The sequence below is a fragment of the Staurois parvus genome, unplaced genomic scaffold, assembly GCF_062004578.1.
Source record: "Staurois parvus isolate SC_StPar_1 unplaced genomic scaffold, SC_StPar_1.0 ptg000106l, whole genome shotgun sequence".
Taxonomy (NCBI): Eukaryota; Metazoa; Chordata; class Amphibia; order Anura; family Ranidae; genus Staurois; species Staurois parvus.
The window spans coordinates 5,193,923-5,216,697 of NW_028317902.1; the positions used below are offsets into that span (position 1 = coordinate 5,193,923).

Here is a 22,775-nt window from a genome sequence, read left to right on the forward strand (position 1 = left end):
GATTATTGTTCAAACCCCCCTGAACTGCACCTTCTGACGCAGTAACACCTTTTGATATTTCCCCTTTCCTCAGGGAACTTATTGTAGCTCTTACTGGTTTAAGGTCTTCCTTGAGTTAACCCCTTCACGCCTAAGGGTAAAACAAATCTAAATGCCTAAGCACAATTCTGCAACGTTGACGTGTTAGTAAAACCGTACATATCGTCACAACTACTTTGTACATCCAGGTGGATTATACCTTGTTTTTTTCAGGACAAATTGGGCTTTCATTTGGTGGCAAATGGTAATGGATAGCTCCTAATTTTTTTTTTATTATTAAAGGAAAACTGGGCCAAAATAGTAAAAAAAAATCATTTTTTTAAATTTAACTGTGTGTTTCTTGTTACGACCATAACCTACCACCAAAGAACAACCCAAAATACATTCTCCAGTTCTTGACGATCGTAGCGATACCATATATGTGTATGTTATTTGTTGTTTGTACCTGTAGTACAGTCCAGAAACAACAGTGCGCATTTTGTTTTTGTCTTTTTTTTTTATTTTTTTTTTACATAAAACACACTGTCACTGACATTGACATTAACACTAACTGACACTGATACCATTTTTTTTTAAAAATCCTGACCTTTGACCCTGACCTTTGCCCTTGACCCTGACCTTTGACCCTGACCTTGACCCAAACACTAACCCTGGTACTGAACTAGATCAAACCTTGATCTAGGTATTTTTCTTTATTTTTTCTTTTATTTTTTAATATTTATTTATCTTTTTTTTTTTTTACAAACTTTTTTTTTATCTCTCTATGTCAGGAGTTCGAGAGATACAATGTATCTCTCTTCTCCATTCATAGAGAGAGAGAAAACAAGGGGGACGGGCTGCACAGTGATTGATCACTGTGATAGCCAATCAGAGGCTATCTCAGCGATCACGTGACCCGGAATCGAGAGTCCCGGGTCCCGATCGTTAGAACAGGACCCGGGGCTCTCAGTGACACCGCGGTCTTGGTGCTGGGAGCGCGCCGAGCGGCGCGCTCCCAGCACAAAGACAGGTACGCAAATATGCGGCCCCACGGAAAAAAGCCCAGGTCCGTGAGGCCGCATATTTGTGTTACGTCGGCGTCAAGGGGTTAAACTCTCCTCCATGTACCTTTTCTGCTACAGTTGTCTTCCTGACTTTAAGTGGTTGAAAACTATTGTGCTTTACCACTGTGCACCACCCTAAGGGCCCCAACCAAGCTGGCAAGACCACATTCTTTTTTTTTTTACATATGAATATTCACTCCTACAGACTTTACCATCCAAGCCTTTACTTTTTATTGGGGGTTGTTTAATGTGTATACAGCAAACTCCTGCAGGCAGACTTGAACCAGGTCACTCCAGGGGGTCTGATGGTGCTGTAGTCTCCAGATGAATCGGTACTATATTTCTTAGCTGCCATCATTACACCTTTTGTGGCTGGTGTAAGCTGATGTGAGTGTCTGGTGAAAGCCGGGCCCGGCTATTCTTTGCCTTATTGTGCATGAATATCTGTAGCATAGAGGAGCCATTGCATTCTCTTGTGCATTGTCTTTATTGGCAGTCACAGCAGTCACATGACTGGAAAGCTCACTATCACAAACAGGTAACTTTCCTGTACCTGCAAGAAACTGTGCTGAGAGCCCACAGGGCACGTGCTCTCAGCACAGAAAATGTTTACATAGGGCCACATATATGCAGCCTCTCTGCGTTAAAGCAAAGTTCAGAGATGTCAGTATTGTGGTATTCTATGGATCTATGCTTTCTGCACCTCTCTCTGCTGCTTGATCATTCCTGCATCAGTCATCAGTTCACCAGTCATGCAACTCTTACATGAGGAAGCAAAGCCCTGTTCTACCATATAGAGACACAGGGGTTTATTTACTAAAGCTGGGGAGTGCAAAATCAGGCTCACTTCTGCATAGAAACCAGTCAGCTTCCAGGTTTTATTGCCAAAGCTTAACTGAACAAGCTGAGGTTAGCTAATAAGTGAGCCCGATATTGCACTCCCCAGCTTTAGTAAATAAACCCCACAATGCTGATCAAGGTATGGTAAGTCAGTAATGGGGAAAAGACAGGTTGCAGGACTACATATACTGACAAATACTGATGACTAGTCCTTTGCCCCTCACCTGATTTTTGTGTGTGTGTGTGTGTGTGTGGGGGGGGGGGGGTTAATGCAGCTTCCACAGTTAAGGTCCTCTTTATGCATCAAACATTGCCATCCTAGAAATGGACATATTTTTCACCTTGGATGTCATGAGCACAAAACAACATGCATGTATATAATTACATACACATATACTTAGAAAACCACATACTTCTTTCAACATGAGAAAATTACAACCACCTTTTGTAAACAAATATCTTTTATTACCATTGATACAATTTCAGTGCACCTCTCTCAGCAATTCCTTGATACATCATTTCAATACCTGTTTAATATTGTTGTAGTATATATAAAATATAGTATACACATTATAGAAAATACAGTATAAGTATTGCTAACATCCTGTATTACTACAGTCATCTTGCCGCTAACATATCATCATCTGTAGCCTAATATTTACAGTATATTGGTGCTGTACATTTAAGGCACTCCCTTTGTCTTGAAGAAAACTACCAACATTCATTGTACCAGGAAAGGAATGGCACAACAACACAGAACATCAGGAAAGCTTGAAAATTCTGGGTCTGTAACATAAAATGTATAACAGTTAAAACTCAGAACTGCAAAGAAAAGTCTATCTATCTATCTATCTATCTATCTATCTATTCTTTTATAAATAAATGTTATTTTTTTACATTTGAGCTGTTCTTGCCGATTGTATAAAAAGTAGAATGTCACATTTTGCTGCAGTTAGAGAAACCACAAAATGTTACAGTTGTCACCAGAACACCTGTTCCAGTGACAACTCTCTAATAGAGAGATTACTCACTTTACTGAAATTTCCTATCCCTTCTTGCTGTGTTTCCTGAAAAGGAAGTGAAGGTACATCTCCCTAATATGACACAGGCAGAAACAAAACGATAGGGATGTTCCTACTCTATTCAAAGCTAAAAAAAACTGGTTACACATGACATACTTTAATGCCATTTTTGGAAGCTGATGGCCAGTGTTGGTTACTTAAAGCATCTGTAAAAGTTCAGATTTTTTTTTTTAAATAAACATATCATACTTATCTGCTCTGTGCAACGTTTTTTCACAAAGCAGCCCCTATCCTCCTCTTCTCTGGTCCCCCACCAATGCTTTTGACCCCTGCCTTCTGCTGAGTGCCCCAATAGCAAGCTGCTTGCTCTGGTGGCACTCAAGCGTGCTCGCTCCTGAGCCGGCTCTGTGTGTCTGTGAGACACACAGAGCATGGCTCAGCCTTTCCCCCCGCTCCCCCCTCACTGGCTATGATTGACTGCAGCAGGAGCCAATTCTGCTCTCATGTACACCGCTTGATCATCATCAGGCTTAGATGAATATGGGGGGGAGGGGCTGAGCGGGGCTGAGGGGGGAGGTGTACACTGAACGTCTTTTACCCTCATACAAAAAATGCATAAAGGTAAAACACCTTCAGCCTTTTGTACTACTATAAGCAAATTCATAATTACTCCAGTGTACGCCAATATTTTTTAAATATTAGAGTTATGTGTATTTTGACCTAAATCTTGGGGGTCTTGTAAAAAATAAATCACTGTGAAAATTTCCCAACATTCTCATAAAAGTCAGGAAAAATACCAGTAATGTTTGTAATATATTTGAAATGTCAGTTACAATTTACTGCCTTTCATGCCTTTCACAAGCAAATATAACATTCGTTAACATTTGATCCTAGGAGAGAATAGCCTTAAGAACATTTGACCAGAAAAGTTAAACATTCGACCATTAGAGGAAACACTAGCACTATAGGCTAAGGGCTAACAGCATTTCATCAGAAATGGAAATAACATGAGCTGGACTTCTGCAATGTGAGGAGATTCCTGTGCTCACCACCAACAGTGTAAGAATCCTACTACCTCAGAGAGTGAACTGTTCTACAGAATTGACACACTGCTGCAAAGTCAGAACTCTGTTGTGTTAGGCTATTTTCTCTGTTGGTTGAATTTTTTTTACATTTTCTGGTCATATGTTCTTAACCGCCTCCTGCTCACCATATAAGGTACTGACGGATGGGTGGCAATTCTCTTGTTCTGGGAGGACGTCATATGACGTCCTCCCACTCTAACTGCTCATGCATGCCCCCTTGGGCATGCGATGCTGCGATCGGTCATGTGCTGTGGGACACAGCGGATCACTGGTCAGAGTAAAGAGCCAATGCCGTCGTCTCTGTCATGTGATCAGCTGTGTCCAATCACATCTGATCGCCTGTAAACAGGAAATGCTCCTGACAACGCATGAGGAAAGGAGAGCCGGTAATCGGCATTCCTCAGAGGGGACATCTACACTGATCATCAGTGTAGTCCCATCAGTGCCAACTGTCAGTGCCGATCAATGCCACCTGTAAGTGCCCATCAATGCCACATACCTGTGCCCATCAGTGCACATCAATGCCACATATCAGTGATTACCAGTTCACATCAATGCCACATATCAGTGCCCATCAGAGCTGCCTTTTAGTGCCCACGAGCACTGCCTTTCACCTATCAGTGCCACCTAGTGCCCATCAGTGCAGCCTATCAGTGCCCATCACTGCAGCCTCATTAGCACACATCAGTGAAGGAGAAAAATTACTTTTTTTACAAAATTTTATAACAGAAACTAAGAAAAAGGTTTTTTTTAATTTTCAGTCTTTTTTAGTTTATTTAGCAAAAAACCTAGTGGTGGTTAAATACCTCCAAAAGAAAGCTCTATCTGTCTCAAACAAATAACAATTTTGTTTTGGTACAGTGTTGCATGACCGTGCAATTGTCCTTCAAAGTGTGACAGCGCTGAAAGCTGAAAATTGGCCTGAGCAGGAAGGGGGTATAATTGCCCTGTAAGCAAGTGGCTAAGGCTATTTTCACTTAGAATTGAATGTTCAGAAACGTTACATTCACCCGGCAGAAGGCGACAAATACAAAATTACATACCATATACCTTATAGGTACAGCTCACTACTGCTCTCTCTACTTATACATGGTGACTGGTCTTGTAGCTGCTTCTTCCTGTTCTTGTGGTGGAATTGAATTTGGTGGTGGTGCTTACCGTGGAACTGGCAGAGTTGGTAGTGGTAGAACTGGATGTGTTGCTGGGCACTGCCATATATGAAAGTGTTGCACTGCCGACATTAGTCCAAAAAACCTTCTCTGTTTGTACAACTGTGGCTCTGAAAAAAATAGCTTTGTAAATAATTAGAGTTAACACCACCTTTCTCTTTTCCTAAATATATTCTGCTAATACACAACATATTTGGTTGCTAAGCAATATCCTCTAGAGAAGCACTAATTACCTTAAAAGTGTTTTGTATATTAAAAAAGAATACAGTGTCTGCTGTTATGGTATGGTATAGTATACAGATTCAGGTCTTCCACTAGGCAACCTAGGCAGCTGCCTAGAGTGCGCTGCCACTTAGGGGCGCCTGGGCGCAGCGCAGGCCAGCACTCTCTGTGCGGGATGCCGCCACATCATGAATGATCCTCAAGCTGAGGGGAGAGGGGGCAGGTTGGAGGAAGAAAGGACAGAGGAAGATGTCAGGTGTCTAGGGCCAGTGTAGTAGCTGAGCTGCCGCTCCTGCCAGTGTTCCTCTCAGACGCAGTCCCTTACTGCAATGCCGACTGGCGAGTGCTGATCACTGTGGTGTTCCAGTCCTTCTCTTCCCATTCATCAGTGGAGGCAAAACTGTGCCTGTGGAGGAAGGTAATGTCTGACTGATGTCTCCTGCCTGTGTGTGTGTAACCCAGCCAGCCATCCATCAAATGTGCAATGTATCAGGGAGTGATGACATCATCACCATCCCAAAGCCTGCTCTTCTAGTGCCTGCTGATCTGTGTGTGTGTATCCATCATCCTCCACTCACTGTAACTGTCACCCTGCCACTGCCAGCCACAGGTACAGTCTGTCCGTGACACTGATTTTGTCTTTAATATTGGTGCTGGTGGCATCTTATGGCACTTATTTTTGCAAATTAAAAGAAATTTGGCAGTTTCATGATTTATTTTCTACTGATTTTAAAAAATATTAATTATTTGCCTAGGGCGCAAAATAGTAACCACCCTGATAGTATAGTATAGTCCCCCCCCCCTTATGTGATTGATTTACTAAAGGCAAATACACTGTTCATTTTGCAAGGGAAGTTGCACTTTGCAAGGAAATTTTCCCCAGAGCTTAGTGAACGTGGTGAAATTTCACTTTGCAAAGAATATCCAATCACATGCAGGGACAATAAAAACTGCATTTTTACTTGCACATGATTGGCTGCTGAAGGTCAGCAGAGTCAGCAAAAAAAATTACAGTAAAAACCCTCCCTAACCCTATTCAAAATGAAAAAAAAATTGCCTTTAGTTACATTTTAATATAAATCCAAATAATGACTACTATCTCTCTATAAATTTTCAATATAATCCAGGATGCTATTCAAGTCACTTGTTGCTCTTGCATGTCGAACTGTGGCAGCAGTCCAAAGAAAACCTTAAAGTATACTGTAGCTAAAGGTTAGAGTTTTGGTTAGAGTGGAGATGGATTAGAATCCCTGTCAGGTTTTTACTGCTGTCTGTTCCCCCCGCTAGGGAGACTCTCCCTCTCTACCCTCCCTGTCCTATTTACTGTTATCACAGAAAATGAAAGGAAAAGATAATCCTGAATTTGAGATGTCACCAGAAGAGAAACAGCGGGGGAATCTTCCAAACACTAGTTCTGCTGACCCTAGTGACAACCAAGGATTTTTGTATCCTTTGTATCTAAAAAGTAGAGAGAGTAAGGGAGGGTTATAACCCCAGTGTGTTAAGTCTTTTTCTGGACTGCTGCCATGGTTAGCCATATGAGGACTCGATAACCCATCCCCCCCCCGTTACAGCACCGCCCATCAGATGAAACCATTTCAAGTGACTGGAGCCATGTCGACCTAGTGGTTCAGACTTTTAGGGGTTAAAACAAACAAATGCCTCCTTGACACCTAACACAAGTGTAAACAGGTCCTAAGAGCTAAAAGTATCTTGAATAATGTCTGGAATTATTTTGATCTTGAAAACTTTTAGGCCCCCATGCACACAGGTGGTCTAGCCAGCGCTGGCAGTCCCCTTGCATTTTCTTGTGCCCTAGTGAGGTAATATTACATTAAGTAGTGTGAATGCCGGCCGCTAGATGGAGATGACCACCACTACATTATGGACATCTGTCCCTGAACACATAGGGCCTTAAATGTGAGTACCACTCCATACAGCATTCTGTCAGTCCAACCTTAGACTCTGGGAAGCTGCAGGCAGCAAGGCTGGACGCTGTACCTGTGCCCCCCAAGTGCATTAGAACACCAGGAGGGGCGCACAAAGATTAAATCCCCCCCATGTGTGCTAAGGGCAATAGCGAGAATGAGGGATGTGGGAGGGCGCCATTCTTTGAGTTTATAATGGATCTTTTTTACAAGGTGATGCAATTTGTGTTGGCAGCTCCTGGAAGGGCTAGCAAGTAGAAGTAACTATATGAAGCTGTTGGATCTTTGTTATATTAAATATTCAGAAGAATCTTACTTGATTTGAATATCTGCAGTGATGGACGTCGGTGCTACCCATGTCACCTGTAGGCTGGTCTTTCCAGATTCGGACGTGTGACTGACTGCACTCTGCAATTAAAGTATGAATCTAAATGTTTGCAATTTCATGATAATATAAACCATATACATAAAAACTGGAGGAAATAAGATTGCCTGTACAAATTATTGAATTGTTTTCTGTCATGTACAGTATATGCACAAACATTGAGTATTGCATTGCATGGGATGCAAAGTGTTTGCTTATCCCTAGAGATGTGCACAATGAAAAAATGTGTTTCATTACAAACATTTTGTTTCAGCATATTTGTTTTGTTTTTAGAATTAGTTTCGTATATTCAAATTAATTTCATATATTGGTTGGTCTGAATTAATTTGTATTTTTGGAAAATTCAGATTCATTTGTTATGTCGTTATGTTATTTCAGTGACTTGCTTGCAACTTTGATGCCACTTGCTTGCGACTTTGACATGACTTGCTTGCAACTTTGATATTTTGTGATTTTGGCTTCAGACAAACATAACAATACAGAGTAGGGGTTAGTTGCTAAAACTGGAGACTGCAAAATCTGCTGCAGCTCTGCAGAGAAACCAATCAGCTTCCAGGCTTTATTGTGAAAGCTTAATTGAACAAGCTGAAGTCAGAAGCTGATTAGCTACCATGCACAGCTGCACCAGATTAAGTAAATCTACTCCAGTGTGACACATCATTTTGAATTTACAAAACCCTCTGAAGTCGCAAACAAATGAATGAATAAATACAACTGTATTAGTTGTTTTCATTATAATTTATTTTGGATTCTTTGAAATTTGTTACTATTGTGATTTATAAATTTGGATACATCCCAATCTTTGAACTATGAAACAAATTGCACATGTCTATATAACACCTTAGCAGTAATCCTGTAATATTTTCTTCAAGGGATGTAAACATTTGGTTCCATTAAGCTCAGTTATTTTGTTTGTTTAAAGTGGTTGTAAACCCTTAAATTGGGTATACACTGTGAGGTTTTTTTTTCACTCAGCAGGTAAAATAAAATGCTGATTTTCCAGCATAACCAATCTAAAAATTGGCTTTTGTTGAACAAAGAGGGCTAAACACAGATCGAAATTCAGCTGGCCCCTGTTGAGCCAGCAGAATTTCAATCCTTGTGTACTAGGGTTGCCTAGTACCGAACACATATTAGTTACACAGGTTCTGAGGCTAATTTATTTTCCAACAGTTTTTATTAAAGATTTTAACGTACAAAAAGTATTAAAGACAGATGTTAAGATATAACAAAACAGCTCACTAGTACATATGAAGTCCCGCATTAACAACCTCAAACATATCGTATAAATGTCTTAGAGATTCAGCGCAAAATGAACCAGGTAAATCCAGCAAAAACATAAAAGAAGAAAAAACTGCACATGAGAGTTCTGAGGCTATTTTAACGCAAATAAGGCACTAAGTGATTTTGATTAGCACCTTAATCAGCCACAGAACCTGTGTAACTAAAATGTGTTCAGTTTTAAAGGGATGAGCTGACAACCCTATTGTGTACTCAGCTTTACTTATACTCAGTGAAGTGACTGGGCTCAGGTGATACAAAGAGATGAAACAAATCCTCCTATGTAAGTTGTGCCTTTTTAACTGCTCCATCTCCCCTCTACAGCCATATAAAACATACAGATCAAAGAACTTTTCTCAGCAGTAGAAGGCGAGGGGTGGGGATCTAATGTCACACACACTGCCCAGCTAGAGCACACTCCTGTGAAACCTGAAACATAAACATAAGCAAGGGAATGGGCAACCCCCCCCCCCCACTACACACTGCCATAGTTTCATAAACACAGCTTATCTGTCAGTCAGTTGCTGTGTGCGGTAATGGGGGGGGGGGCAGTTTTCACCCAAGAGGCTGTTGTGTCCTATCACTCAGTGCTTTGGATTCAGGCTGATACATACTGTAGAAGGATATGCTTTGTTCATTGTTTATGTTAGAGGTTTACAACCACTTTAAAGACCAACTCCACACAAATCAGCCAATTAGCTGCAGCCATTGATCAGTATATCTGTCAAAATACAATGTCCTGGTGGAAATGGGGGGGGGTAAGGTTCCGACACCTTGTTTGTGATGATGAGGTAACCTGTTGGCTGAATGAAATAATACCTGACAATGTATGGCCAACTTTATTCTGAAATGTAAACTATAGCAGTCCTCTCATCTGCTGTGCTGAGTAGCACTAGGAAGGGGGCAATTACATGTAAGAGCTGGAGTGGTAAAGGTAAAAAGATTATTGGTGGGATAATTTCTCTCACCTCCTATCAGCATGGGGGCGGCACAGTGGCTTAGTGGTTAGTACTTCCGCCTGGCAGTACTAGGGTGGTTGGTTCAAATCCCAACCATGGCATCACCTGCCTGGAGTTTGCATGTTCTCCCTGTTCCTGTGTGGGTTTCCTCCGGGTACTCCGGTTTCATATATTTGAAATATCTTGCGAGCCAGAAAGCAGACAAAAACTCCTTATTTATACACTTTAAAGTAGGATCGCAAACCTCTAGCACATAACTACCAATGTGGCAAAACGCAAAATAAAAATATATAGTGTTGCGCTCCCAAACCTCCAATCAATATATTATTATTTAAATCACTAAATCTCTATTATAAAGAACACAATAATTAAGAATGATGTGTGTAATTGATCATAAATTCTAATACTCATATACTTAGAATTAATTCAGATAAACCATGTGTATAAATCAAACAAATATCAAATAATAAAAAATATATATAAAAAAAAAAATATATATAAAAAAATAAAAAATAAAAAATAGATAATAAATATAAAAAATAAAAAATATAAAAATAAAAAAAGTGGAAATAATGTCCCAAAAAGTGACTTTGTGCTGAAAAATCTTCAATCTATAATGATTATAAATCGGTGACTGCTTGTGAATCCTCCCTCAAGTGAAGATGTGCGCTCACCTCATAGGAAGCCTGCAATTAGGCTATATAAGCTTGCGGTTCTCCTCCTTTGGAACCTGCTTGTTTAGAACTCCTGCTTTAAGATATCCGTGGTATACGACATATGCTATGGGGTGAACCTCCTCTCCAGAGGGTGCAATTCCTTTATACATTCATCTCCTTGCAGTTCTCCACATACAAAAAAGATCTCGACATGGTGCTTTATCTTTTATAAAGATTGACTTTATTTGCTTAGGGTATGGCACTCACATGTAATGTGTACGGATAGTGGTAGCACAAATACGATCCAAAACTACCGCTGACTGTCGGAGCTGTGTACCCGTGGTCCGGCAAACGAACTGACTTCCTCCGAGTGACGTTACAGTCCCACCCCTACGCGTTACGCCACTGGTCACGTGGCTTCATCAGGGGGATTTGATTGGTCCGTCACTCGCATATTGCCGGCTTATAAAGCACGGCTCCGCCATTTTAATGACTATCTGATGGGGGCAGCCATTTTCCTGGAGGTGAATGTAATTTGTAAACGCTATCTTCCATTGCTACATATAATGATAGTAACACTCTAATCATCTCGGAGGGATACTTAGTATCACAATTCCGCAGTCAGCGTGGATATAACCAATCTATCCAATAACATGAGTATGCGATATAATGCTGGTACATCCATATACGGGACAAGCAAACATTAACTAAACACAAAACATATAAAATTGCATCAATAAGTATGATATTTAATCCATAATAAAAAACAAATAATTTTTAAAAATAATTAATACAAATTAAAAATTAAAATTAAAAAATGCTAACAAAAATTAAAAACTATATAAATGAAGTATATGATATACACTTCCTTATATATTAATATGTATATAGATATGCCTGTGAATGATACATGTACTTATAATAACCTGTAACAACACTTGGGTAAGCCCTGATAGAGAACTGGTTTAATAAGGTGTATAAGGGCTGTATGGTAGGAGCTAATCAGAACAGAATGACGACCTAATCTTATTCCGATATAACTCTACCACACCTTATCAAACCTCTATGTAATCTTAATAGGGCTAAATTTACAATGGTGAGTCTAACGTATATTACCTAATCTAAATGTCACTGATGAAACATGATAAATCAAAATCCTTGTTCAATCCTCCTGGTGCTAAACTGCCCAACTCATAAATCCAAAATGATTCCTTTTTACTTATTTCACGTACTAACTTATCCCCCCTCCAGTGTGAATTATGTTTAGTGATACCCCAAAATTCTATTTTATCTATATCTTGATTATGGTGAATTTTGAAATGTACTGATAGATGATGGTATTTGAATCCAATATCTATATTGTGTACGTGTTCTTGCATGCGTTCTTTCAGACTTCTCTTTGTGCGGCCTATGTATAGATAATTGCAAGGACATTTTAAGGCATACACTACACCTGTACTGTCACAAGAAATGAATTGATCTATTTTATATTGTTTACCATTCCTCGGATTTGTAAATGACTCTCTGTGTCTTGGATTCAAATGTGTTTTTCTACAACTGTAGCACCGACCACATTTGTAAAACCCAGTTCCACTAAAGAAACTTAAAGTATTTTTCAAAGTTTGGGGGGGTTCTAACACATTTTTAACTACTCGGTCACGAATATTTGGTGCTCTTTTATAAATAAACCTGGGTTGTTCTTTAACGATATTCTTCAAGGTTTTATCAAGTATATTCCAGTGTTTATTTATAATTTTCTGAACATCTCTACTCTGGTTTCATCCCACTCTCCAAAGACGTGCAGGTAGGTTAATTGGATCCTGTCTAAATTGTCCATAGTATGTGTATGTATAAATGTGAGTTAGGGACCTTAGATTGTACACCCCTTGAGGGTTAGGGACTGATGTGAATGTACAATATATATGTAAAGCGCTGTGTAAATTGACGGCGCTATATAAGTACCTGAAATAAATAAATAAATGTTCCTTGTCAGCAAATTTGCATGCAGTGCACCTGATTAACACCCATTGCTGCCAATCTTTCTTTCAGGCTAAGTGCTGCTGTACAAGTGATTGCAAGTCAAATTCAGGTATTTACACTAGCTGCAAAATATGTTTTCATAGTCTTTTCACTGAAAACAGAACTGCATTACTATAAGTCTATTATGTGTGGAGTTCAAAATGACTATTCAATATTATTATCATACTGCCAGAGAGCTGACCTTCTCTAAATCCCACATACATGCCCTACCCACCCACCACTAATTCTAGTGATTTTGCATTTATTAGGGAACACTACAAACATTTTTCAGCCATACACTATCAGAGACTTATTGGTTGCTTTGTATGACTTACAATATAACATAAAATACATCACTAAATTTTACTGGCACGTTTTAGCTATAGTTAACTAGTGGCATGCATTAAATACATGTCTATACTCACAGCAGTTGTTGTGCAAACAAGAGTCTGTGCACTTGATGTGGAAATTTGGAAGGAGCCCAAAGGGGTAGTGTTGCTGCCTGATCGGGCTTGGATTAGAAAACCTTCAAACTGAGTCGCACCATTACTGCTGGTGAGAGTGACTGCAAAATTAAAAGCAAACTGAAATGTAATTAAATTATAATATGCATGTTAGAAGATATGTATTTGACTTGAAATATTTTACCTATAAATTAGTAGTGATGGTTGAGTTACTAAATAATGAAAGGGGGGGAGCAAGTGACATCATAAGGAACAACACATAATATACAGTCAGGGAAATTTTATAAAGTGTATAGAATTCCAACGCTGTCACAAAACAAATGTCTGTGCAGGCAACAGATTCATGTACGTGTTGTAAAAAGGTACTTGAATCTTGGGCTTGCACCACAAATGGAGGTGCTCCAAGACCACAATGTGCATATGGATACCGTGGCCTCAGTGCAGCTGATCTTCCTCCTGACTCTACCAAGACCACACAGATAGTGCAGCGGTGGGGAGTTTTGCGTCTGGGGGGATGGAGCCTAATGGGGATTCACAGACATTAGTTTCCCATTAGGTCCCCTCTCCTTGTGAGTGACAGCAGGCAGTGGGCAGACATTAGCCATTCTATTGGCTATAGAATCAGTCCACTGCTTGCTGTCACTTACAGGGAGAGAAAGAGAACCTGAAAGGGAACTAGAATCTCAGATTCCCCATCAGGCACTGCAGCGTAACTAGTCCCCACTGCAATGTCACTGTGAGCTGGAAAGAAAACAATGTCCTTAACAACTAGTGACAGGGAGAGAGCACACTGCATACAGAGACAGGCACTCTAATGCAGGCCATAGATGGGTCGAAAATCGGCCGATTTTTCGGCCGAAAATAAAATCGGCCGATTTTCGGATCGTTAGTGGGCGATTTGGTCGGCCGATTTTCGGTATTTTGGCCGGTTTTTTTTTTCGGTAAAGTTGGAAAAAAATCGGCTGATTTTGCCGATCGGCCGATTTTCGCGGCAATTAGTGGGCGAATCGGCCGATTTTTTACCGATAAAAAAAACTGCGCATGAGCAGTGACCTGCAAGAGGAAGACAAAAAGAAGAAAAAGAAGAAGAGGAAGAGGATGAAGAAGAGGATGAAGAAGAGGAAGAGGATGAGGATGAAGAAGAAGAGGATGAGGATGAAGAAGAAGAGGATGAGGATGAAGAAGAAGAGGATGAGGATGATAAAGAAGAAGAAGAGGATGAGGAAGAAGAAGATGAGGATGAAGAAGAAGAAGAAGAGGATGAGGATGAGGATGAAGAAGAAGAAGAGGAAGAAGAAGAGGATGAAGAAGAAGAAGAAGAGGATGAGGATGAAGAAGAAGAAGAGGAAGAAGAAGAGGATGAAGAAGAAGAAGAGGATGAGGATGAAGAAGAAGAAGAGGATGAGGATGAAGAAGAAGAAGAAGAAGAAGAAGAGGATGATGAAGAAGAGGATGATGATGATGAAGAAGAAGAGGATGAGGATGAAGAAGAGGATGAGGATGAAAAAGAAGAAGAAGAAGAGGATGAGGATGAAGAAGAAGATGAGGATGAGGATGAAGAAGAAGATGAGGATGAGGATGAAGAAGAGGATGAGGATGAAGAAGAGTATGAGGATGAAGAAGAAGAAGAGGATGAGGATGAAGAAGAAGAAGAGGATGAGGATGAAGAAGAAGAAGAAGAAGAAGTAGGATGAAAATAAGAATAATTCCAGTCCAGCAAAAAGTGTATCTGCAGAGAGCTCCGCTATTTCTGCCAGTTCTCTGACAGTTCCTTGACATTTACAGCGGTTGAAACATTGTATCTATTTGTTTCCTAATAAAAACATCTGTATCCTAAATGGAAATAAATAGATACAATGTTTCAACCGCTGTAAATGTCAAGGAACTGTCAGAAATAGCAGAGCTCTCTTCAGGGACACTTTTTGCTGGCTGTAGAAGGGATGAAAATCGGCCGATTTTTTTTACCATTGATGGCAACGTCGGCCGCTTGAACGACCGAATTTTCGTTTTTTAAAAGAAAAATCTGCCGTTTTTCTCCCCATCCATGGCCTGCATTAGTCTTGCATTACCTACAATTTTGTTATCTACAAACTGGAGGTAATTATTGAATTTGGTGCATTAATAGTGTCACTTTGTGAAAGAATTATTTGAATCTGCAGCACCTGTTAACTACACAGGCAGTAGAAATTTTGTAATCAGGCAGACCATTTTAAAGGACCATAGCACCAGAAAAGCGTGAGTAGGGAAATATTGAATTCCTCTGAGTATACAGTATGTAATGCTGCAGAAGACTGTTATAGAGTGTGGACATGCTATAGGAGACAATCAGAGATTGCGGACAAGCTACAAGGGACATTAAGAGACTGTATACATACTACATGAGAACTTCATGCCCACCAATGTAAAGTGTTACTAAACCCACACAAGTAAAATCAGTCTGTATATGCAGTAAAACAAGCTTGTTATACTCACTGTGGAACCTAAGGGGTTAATTCTCTGCATTGTGAAAAGGACTGTTTGATCCTGACTTCTCTGCCCCTCTTCTTGTTCAAATGTCCACGCTGATAAGACAAACTGAACCCGTAGCTTTTCTGCACATGCTCAGTTTAGTGTGTATTGCTAGAGAGGTTTTCTTTTCTTGGGAGAGTGCATGGGATCAGATGGGCCAATCAGCACTGTCCAAACAGAGGTCAGGGGTTCTACATCTTTCTAGAGCAGAAAGAAAACTCTTCCTACTAGCTTTACCCAGTGCTCGGCTGAAGTCACAAGACTGCTCTAATTGCTGGTGAGAAAATGTATTTAGAAGTTTATATTGTTTTTGCCGAGAGGAGGAGGAGCCTAACCAATGCGGCAGGTGAGAGGGCGATGTGAACGCTCTCCACAGGATGGCCACCCTCCCTCCCCAAATGTCCCCTGAGTAATGCTGCGAAGGTGCCCGGGCAAAAACTCACGGGTGAGAGGGGGCTCCCGAAGAAAACTTGAGAGGACGGAGCTGCAGGCGTCCACGACTGCGGGACGGTCGAAACCTCCCGCCCGAGGCTGCTGGGAGTCCAGGTGATGCAGTGCGGTCACGTGATCTCCCGAAAGGGAGCTCTGGGAGACAGAGAAGCCGGCCGGTTTCCCGAGACAGGGGGAGACACCGGCTTCCTCACTGACAGGACACGTGGTACCGGCTCGGTGAGAGGAGAAGGGGAGAGAATTGGCTGATCTCCAGTGGAGTCAGAGAGACGCCAGCTTGGGAGAAAGGAGACCCTGTCTGCCGGATACCTGTGAGAGAGGTAGACGGAGGAGGAAGAAGGAGACCCGGAGAGACCTTCAATTGAGGGGAAGAGGAGTAGAGCCAGAACAGAGGACAGAGATCCTAAAGGACAACCTCCCTGGAAAAGCAGCTGGAATGTGGGTGAGTGAGAGTGGCTGGACTGTATACTAAATTTGTGTTATGGACAGTTTATTGATGCAGCAGGAGAAGTATACATAGAAAAAAAAAAGGGGGAAATACCAAGTAGATCGAAGAAATTAGAACCTCTCTAAAGGACCCATTACAGCATATACCCTAAAGCCTTAAAGAAGAGGATTTGGACACATATAGAAAATATGAAGAGTAAAAATAGCAAAGGGAGTGGTTCCAAGCATTCCCAATCTGGAACAATTAGAAAATTTACGTCTCAAGGTAATGTGACCCCAGAAAGAACTCAGGGGGTAGCTGAAAAAAGTATAATGGAAAACAGTATGGATAAGTGTGCCAGATCTCCTGGGGAAATGGATAATAATAGCCAACAAATAATAGGAGGAATAGAGCTAAGAGAAAATGAAGGAGAACTACAAATCCCAAATAAAAAGGAGATGGCAGAAATGTTTGGAAATTTGGAAAAATCAATTAAACAAGAGATGGGAATTATTCGGAAAGACTTGGGACATCTTTTGTCCAGAGTAGAAGAAACAGAAGAAAAAATTAAAAAACATGCTCAAGCCATTCCTGAACTGAGAAATCAGATAATTGAGATTAGGCAAGAACAGAAAAAGTTGGGATATAAGTTGGAGATACAAGGTAACATGCATAGGAAAAATAACCTCAGGATAAAGGGAATCCCGGAGCTTGCACAAGAAGAAGATTTAAGAGAGACAATACAAAAAATTCTAAACTCCATCATGGGTAGACCTAGAACTGAGACATTTGTATTGGACAATATATACAGGTTAGGAAGGTTCCAACGAGATCGGATGGAAGAGAGACCGAGAGACGTAGTGGTACACTTTAATAAAAATGGAGAGAGAGAAGAAGTATGGAAGAAGATAAAAGGAAGGGCTAGTATTGAGTATGAAGGAAAACATTTGCAAATTTTTGCAGACTTGACACCTGAGACATTATGGAGAAAAAGATCATTGAGACCACTAATAGAACAGATGAAAAAACAAAATATACAATATAGATGGAGTAGCTCGATGTGTCTAATCGGATGGAAGAATGGAGTTACTGCATACCTGAGATTTCCAGAGGAATTAAGAGACTTTTTTGATAAACTTAATATTCAAAGAATAGAGATTCCAGGTTGGAAGGAAGAAGAAGAAGGAGGGATATATTGTGAGGGAAAAGAGGAGTGGCAGCAAGTTAGAAGAAGGAATAGAGAATGAATAGATAGGGGAACATCGGGGAAAATGGAGGGTAGGTGAACCGCACAAGGTTAGAGTTCTACCTCAGGGTCAAGATCCAAACGTGGCATTTGGCTCACAAAAGGATTAGATGGAAAAAAATAGGCCTAATGGGGGAGGGGGGAGACGGAGGGGGAGGGGGGGGACGGGAGGGGAGATGAGGGAGGGGGGGTGGATAGTAGGGAGGGGGGAGGAGAGGGGAGGGGTATAGTAGGAGAGGGGGAGGAGGATGGTATAGGGGGAGGTTTTTAAAAACACTCTGCATAGGGAGGAGATGTATGCAAGAAATATGGAAGATATAAGATTTATAACATATAATGTAAAGGGGTTGAATAGTCCCGGGAAGAGATTTAAACTATTTAAAGAATTACAACATAGAGAAGCTTTGGTAGTTTTTTTACAGGAGACACATCTTGAGATTAAGTCAAATATAAAATTAAACACCAGAAATTATCCAACATGGTTCTATGCGGATTCCCCAATTAAGAGAGCTAAGGGGGTGGCAACTGGGTTTGCTAAAAACGCAAGGTGGGAGATGGAGGAGAGAGAAATGGATCCTGAGGGGAGATTCTTGTTTTTAAGAGGTAGATTGCAAGAAATGGAATGTACAATAGTGAATATCTACTGCCCAAATAAAAAACCAGAGGTATACCTGAAAGGGATATTAAGAAAACTGATGGATTTCAAAAAGGGAAGATTGATAATTGCAGGAGATTTGAATCTATGCTTGGATCCACAGATGGACACAACCTCTTCTGTGCAGAGAGAGGGAGGTAGGTCTCTGAGAATTTTAAAGAAGGAGATACACGAATGTCAACTAGTGGACATATGGAGAATAATGCATGGAAAGGAAAGAGACTATACCTTCTTCTCTAATGCACACGAGATATACTCGAGATTAGATTATATAATGGTAGACCATCAACTTATTGAGAGGGTGGTTAAAGTAGAAATAGAGACAATGACACTCTCAGACCACGCCCCAGTTATAATGAAGGTAAGATGGGGGAGGAAGTTAACAAGGGGGATAGGATGGAGGTTAAATGAGGCTCTTCTACAAGACCAAGAGATTGATCAGAAGATCAGAAAGGAGATGGAAAGATTTTTTCAGGAGAATGAAACAGGGGATGTGTCAGTGGCCACAGTTTGGGAGTCCCATAAGGCATATATTAGAGGTTTACTGATTGCGTTAGGGGCAAAAAAGAAAAGGGAAAGAAGTAAGAAATTAACGGGGCTTTTAAAAGAAATATATGACCTGGAACAGATCCATAAAAATAGAACAACAAGTGAGATAAGACAGAAGGTAATAAAAAAGAAGAAAGAATTGGAGTTATTAATGGAGGAAGAGAAGGGGAGAGTACTTAATAAAGTAGCAGGAGAGAGGTATAGATGGGGAGATCGACCAGGAAAATATTTAATGAAAGTCCTAAGGAAAAAGAAAAATAGAAATTATATAGAAAAAATAAGAAATCCCAAGGGAGAAATGGCTCACTCCACTAAAGAGATCGTAAAGGTGTTCAAGGAATATTATAGTAAGTTGTATAATATTAATTCCCAGGATGTTGAGAATGAAGGTGAAAATGAGAGTAGAGAAAAAAGAAGAATATACTTAAAAAATGCAGGACTACCAAAGGTAGGTGAAGACCTATTGAAATCCCTGGAAGTAGAAATCACGCAGGAGGAAATAAAAATAGCATTAAAAAATACTAAGGTGGGGAAAAGTCCAGGCCCAGATGGATATACTGTGAGGTATTATAAAAAATATAGTGAATTGCTAATACCTAAATTGAAAGATTATATGAATGCCCTGGGTGGAGAAATGGAGGTTAGACAGGAATCCCTACAAGCCCATGTAACACTTATACATAAGGAAGGGAAGGACGCTACTCAATGCTCCAGTTATAGACCAATTGCACTGCTAAATATAGATACGAAGTTATACGCAAAGGTCCTAGCAAATAGAATGAAAGATTTAATGCCAGATTGGATCCATGGAGATCAGGTGGGCTTTGTGTTGGGAAGAGAGGGTAGAGATAATGGAATCAGAACTATGCTATTGATCCAGAAAGCTAGGAAGGGGAAAACCCCGGTAGTGGTGCTCTCGATTGATGCTGAAAAGGCTTTCGATAGAGTAAACTGGAGCTTTATGATGGATACCCTAGAGATCATGGGAGTAGGTAGTAGGATGAGGGAGTGGATAGGAAATTTATATAGCGCGCCCTCTGCGGTAATCTTGGTAAATGGTGAAAAATCTGACCCCATAGAGATGTCAAATGGGACAAGACAGGGATGTCCATTGTCCCCATTGCTATATGTGTTATCATTGGTACCTTTGTTGGAAACAATCGGGAAGAACGCAGACATAAAGGGAATACAGATAGGGGAAACTGAACATAAAGTGGCAGCCTTTGCGGACGACTTGTTGTTTTATGTGGGAAATCCTAGGATAACACTCCCGAACTTAATAAAAAGCTTAAAGGAGTATGGGAAATTATCAAACTTAAAAATCAACCCAGCAAAAACTAAGATCTTAAATGTAAATCTTCCGAATAGTGAGAAAGAAAAGATACAAAAAGAATTCCCTTTTATATGGAGAGATAAAGAGATAAAATATTTGGGGGTTAAACTTACTGCTTCATATACAAAATTGTATAAATTAAATGATATTGCTCTTCTAAATGAGATCAAAGAGGAATTGAAGAAATTGGGAGGAGGAAACCCATCTTGGCTAGGACGTATAAATCTGATAAAAATGATAATCGCACCCAAAGTCCTGTATAAATTTCAGATGATCCCAATTAGACTCCCAGAGGCCTTTTTTAAAGAAATTAAAAAGAAGATAACAAAATTTATATGGAAAAATAAAAAATCTAGAATATCATATGACCTGATGACTAGAAGTAAAGAGAGAGGGGGATTGGGAGTGCCAGACCTCAAGAGATACTATAATGCTGTAGTTCTAACAAGAATTTATGATTGGACACACAATGTAGAGGGGAAAAGATGGGTCAAGATAGAGGAAGATTTGAGTGGTGTGGATTTGAGTAGAAGCATATGGGCACCTTCACAATATAGAGGTTTAAAAGACACCACGAGTGTATATACACTGAATGTTTTAAAAGTTTGGAATAATTTACATAAATGTATGAAATGGGATTTTAATTCACAATTAATGTCACTAAGGAATATGGAATATTTTCCACCAGGTATAGAGGGAAGTGTAAGAAAATGGATTAAAAAGGAAGATATTCAACTGAGAGATATTATGGACGGACAGAAATTGAAAACACTGAAGGATTTAAAGAAAGGTGGAGGGGAACTTTTTATTAAGATTGATGAGTGGAAATATCACCAATTAAAACACTTTGTAGAAGGGCTTCCGAAACCTATGAGAGGAAAAAAGGAGTGGAATTTGTTTGAGAGGTTGTTGGAATCACGGGGAGATGGGAAACGGGGTACGGCAAAAATCTATAAGATTCTCACTGAGTTAGTCATGGAAGTAAAACCAATCTATATAGATAAATGGGAAAAAGACCTGGAGATAGAGATAGATGAAGATAAACAGAGGAAAATATATAGACTTACACATGAAAATGTCAGTATGAGAGAGGTGGAGGTAAATTATAAATGTTTGGTAAGATGGCACATAACACCGAGTGTTGAACATAAAATAGATGTAGAAAAAACACAGGAGTGTTGGCGGGGATGTGGAGGGATTGGTACGTGGTTTCATATGTGGTGGGAGTGTCCAAAGATCCAAAGGTACTGGGAGACAATAGTCAACTTAATAAGGAAAATCTCAGGGATAAAGATAGGACTAGATCCAGAAGCGTGCCTGTTACATAGTACGGATATACCAGTGAATAAATATAAAGACTTGGGTATATGGTACTATGTGAATGCAGCAAAGGGTTTGATACCTAAATTCTGGCATAGTCCAGAGGTGCCGAGAGAAAAGGATTGGGTAGAGAGAGTAAATCAGATTAGTAGGATGGAGAAATTGTATTATATCCAAGAAGACAAGATGGAGATTTACAATAGGAGATGGAGGCAATGGGAAGATTTTATACATCAAATGAGTATATGTGAAGCAATGGGAAGTAATAAGTGAAATTTCTTTTTGATTCTTTAGGAAAGGATGTAAGAGAGGAAAGCAGAGTGGGAGGGTGGCGGGATGTGGTAGGGAATAGGGGTAGAGGGAAGGGAAATAAAAAGGGGGAAATAGAAGGGATAAGAATCGTATATGATATATGATATTGTTGAAGAAATGTATTGTCACGTTCTTTTTTCCTTCTTCTCTTTTCATATGTATTTATAAATATGAAAAATCAATAAATATTTGAATTAAAAAAAAAAAAAAAGTTTATATTTACTAGAATAATTGCATTTTCATGTTCTGTGTACTGTGAGAGATCAGATATAGTGAATGCAGGGTCCTGGGTTTAGTAACACTTTAAATGTATTAATTATATAGCTGCTGTGAGAATTAGCACCCCCTGAGGTTACTTATCACACCACCTTGTCAAGTTTCTTCACTAACTTCAGGGACTTCTGTCCTTGACACCACACGGAGACACATTTTTAGTGCACCATGCAGAACACTCTTTACCCTCCACCTGTTCCATATATTTTGCTTTGAACTCAGCCCGAAGGCATAACAGGAAACAACTGAACACTTGCACAATTGAGGTCCAGGTTAGCACTTGGGAAAAATTGTTTCACAATGTGCCTTGGAATAGGGAATCAACCGTGACAAGGAGCAAAACAGCCAGGAATCAATATTTCCCCTCTGATGGCAACCTCCGTAGCAGGCCACCACCATTACTTCTTCTGAACTGGCTGCTCTGCTTTTCCTTCCAGAAATGTTTGCTCACACATTGGCTTCCATCACATCATAGCAGTGTACTTCGCTCCCCATTAGAATTCACTGCAAGAATATGCACTTAAAGTAGAAGTTCACAGACCATAAATGATAAGCACATGAACAAGGTAGGCTGGAAAGTAGGCAGAGCA

The 22,775-nt window shown here is 40.0% G+C and overlaps 1 protein-coding gene across 1 annotated transcript in view; it reads right to left on the bottom strand.

The window, feature by feature from the left end:
• Positions 1-2,365: 2,365 nt before the first annotated feature.
• LOC149467552 (ferric reductase 1-like) overlaps positions 2,366-22,775 on the bottom strand; it is a 60,832-nt gene continuing 40,422 nt past the window's right edge. The window contains exons 3-6 of the mRNA XM_089671513.1: positions 13,074-13,213; positions 7,665-7,756; positions 5,188-5,308; positions 2,366-2,708 (exon numbers count right to left, since the gene is read on the bottom strand). Of these exons, the coding sequence (XP_089527639.1) occupies positions 2,634-2,708; positions 5,188-5,308; positions 7,665-7,756; positions 13,074-13,213 (428 nt within the window). The 3' untranslated portion in view covers positions 2,366-2,633. The remainder of the gene's footprint in view (positions 2,709-5,187; positions 5,309-7,664; positions 7,757-13,073; positions 13,214-22,775) is intronic.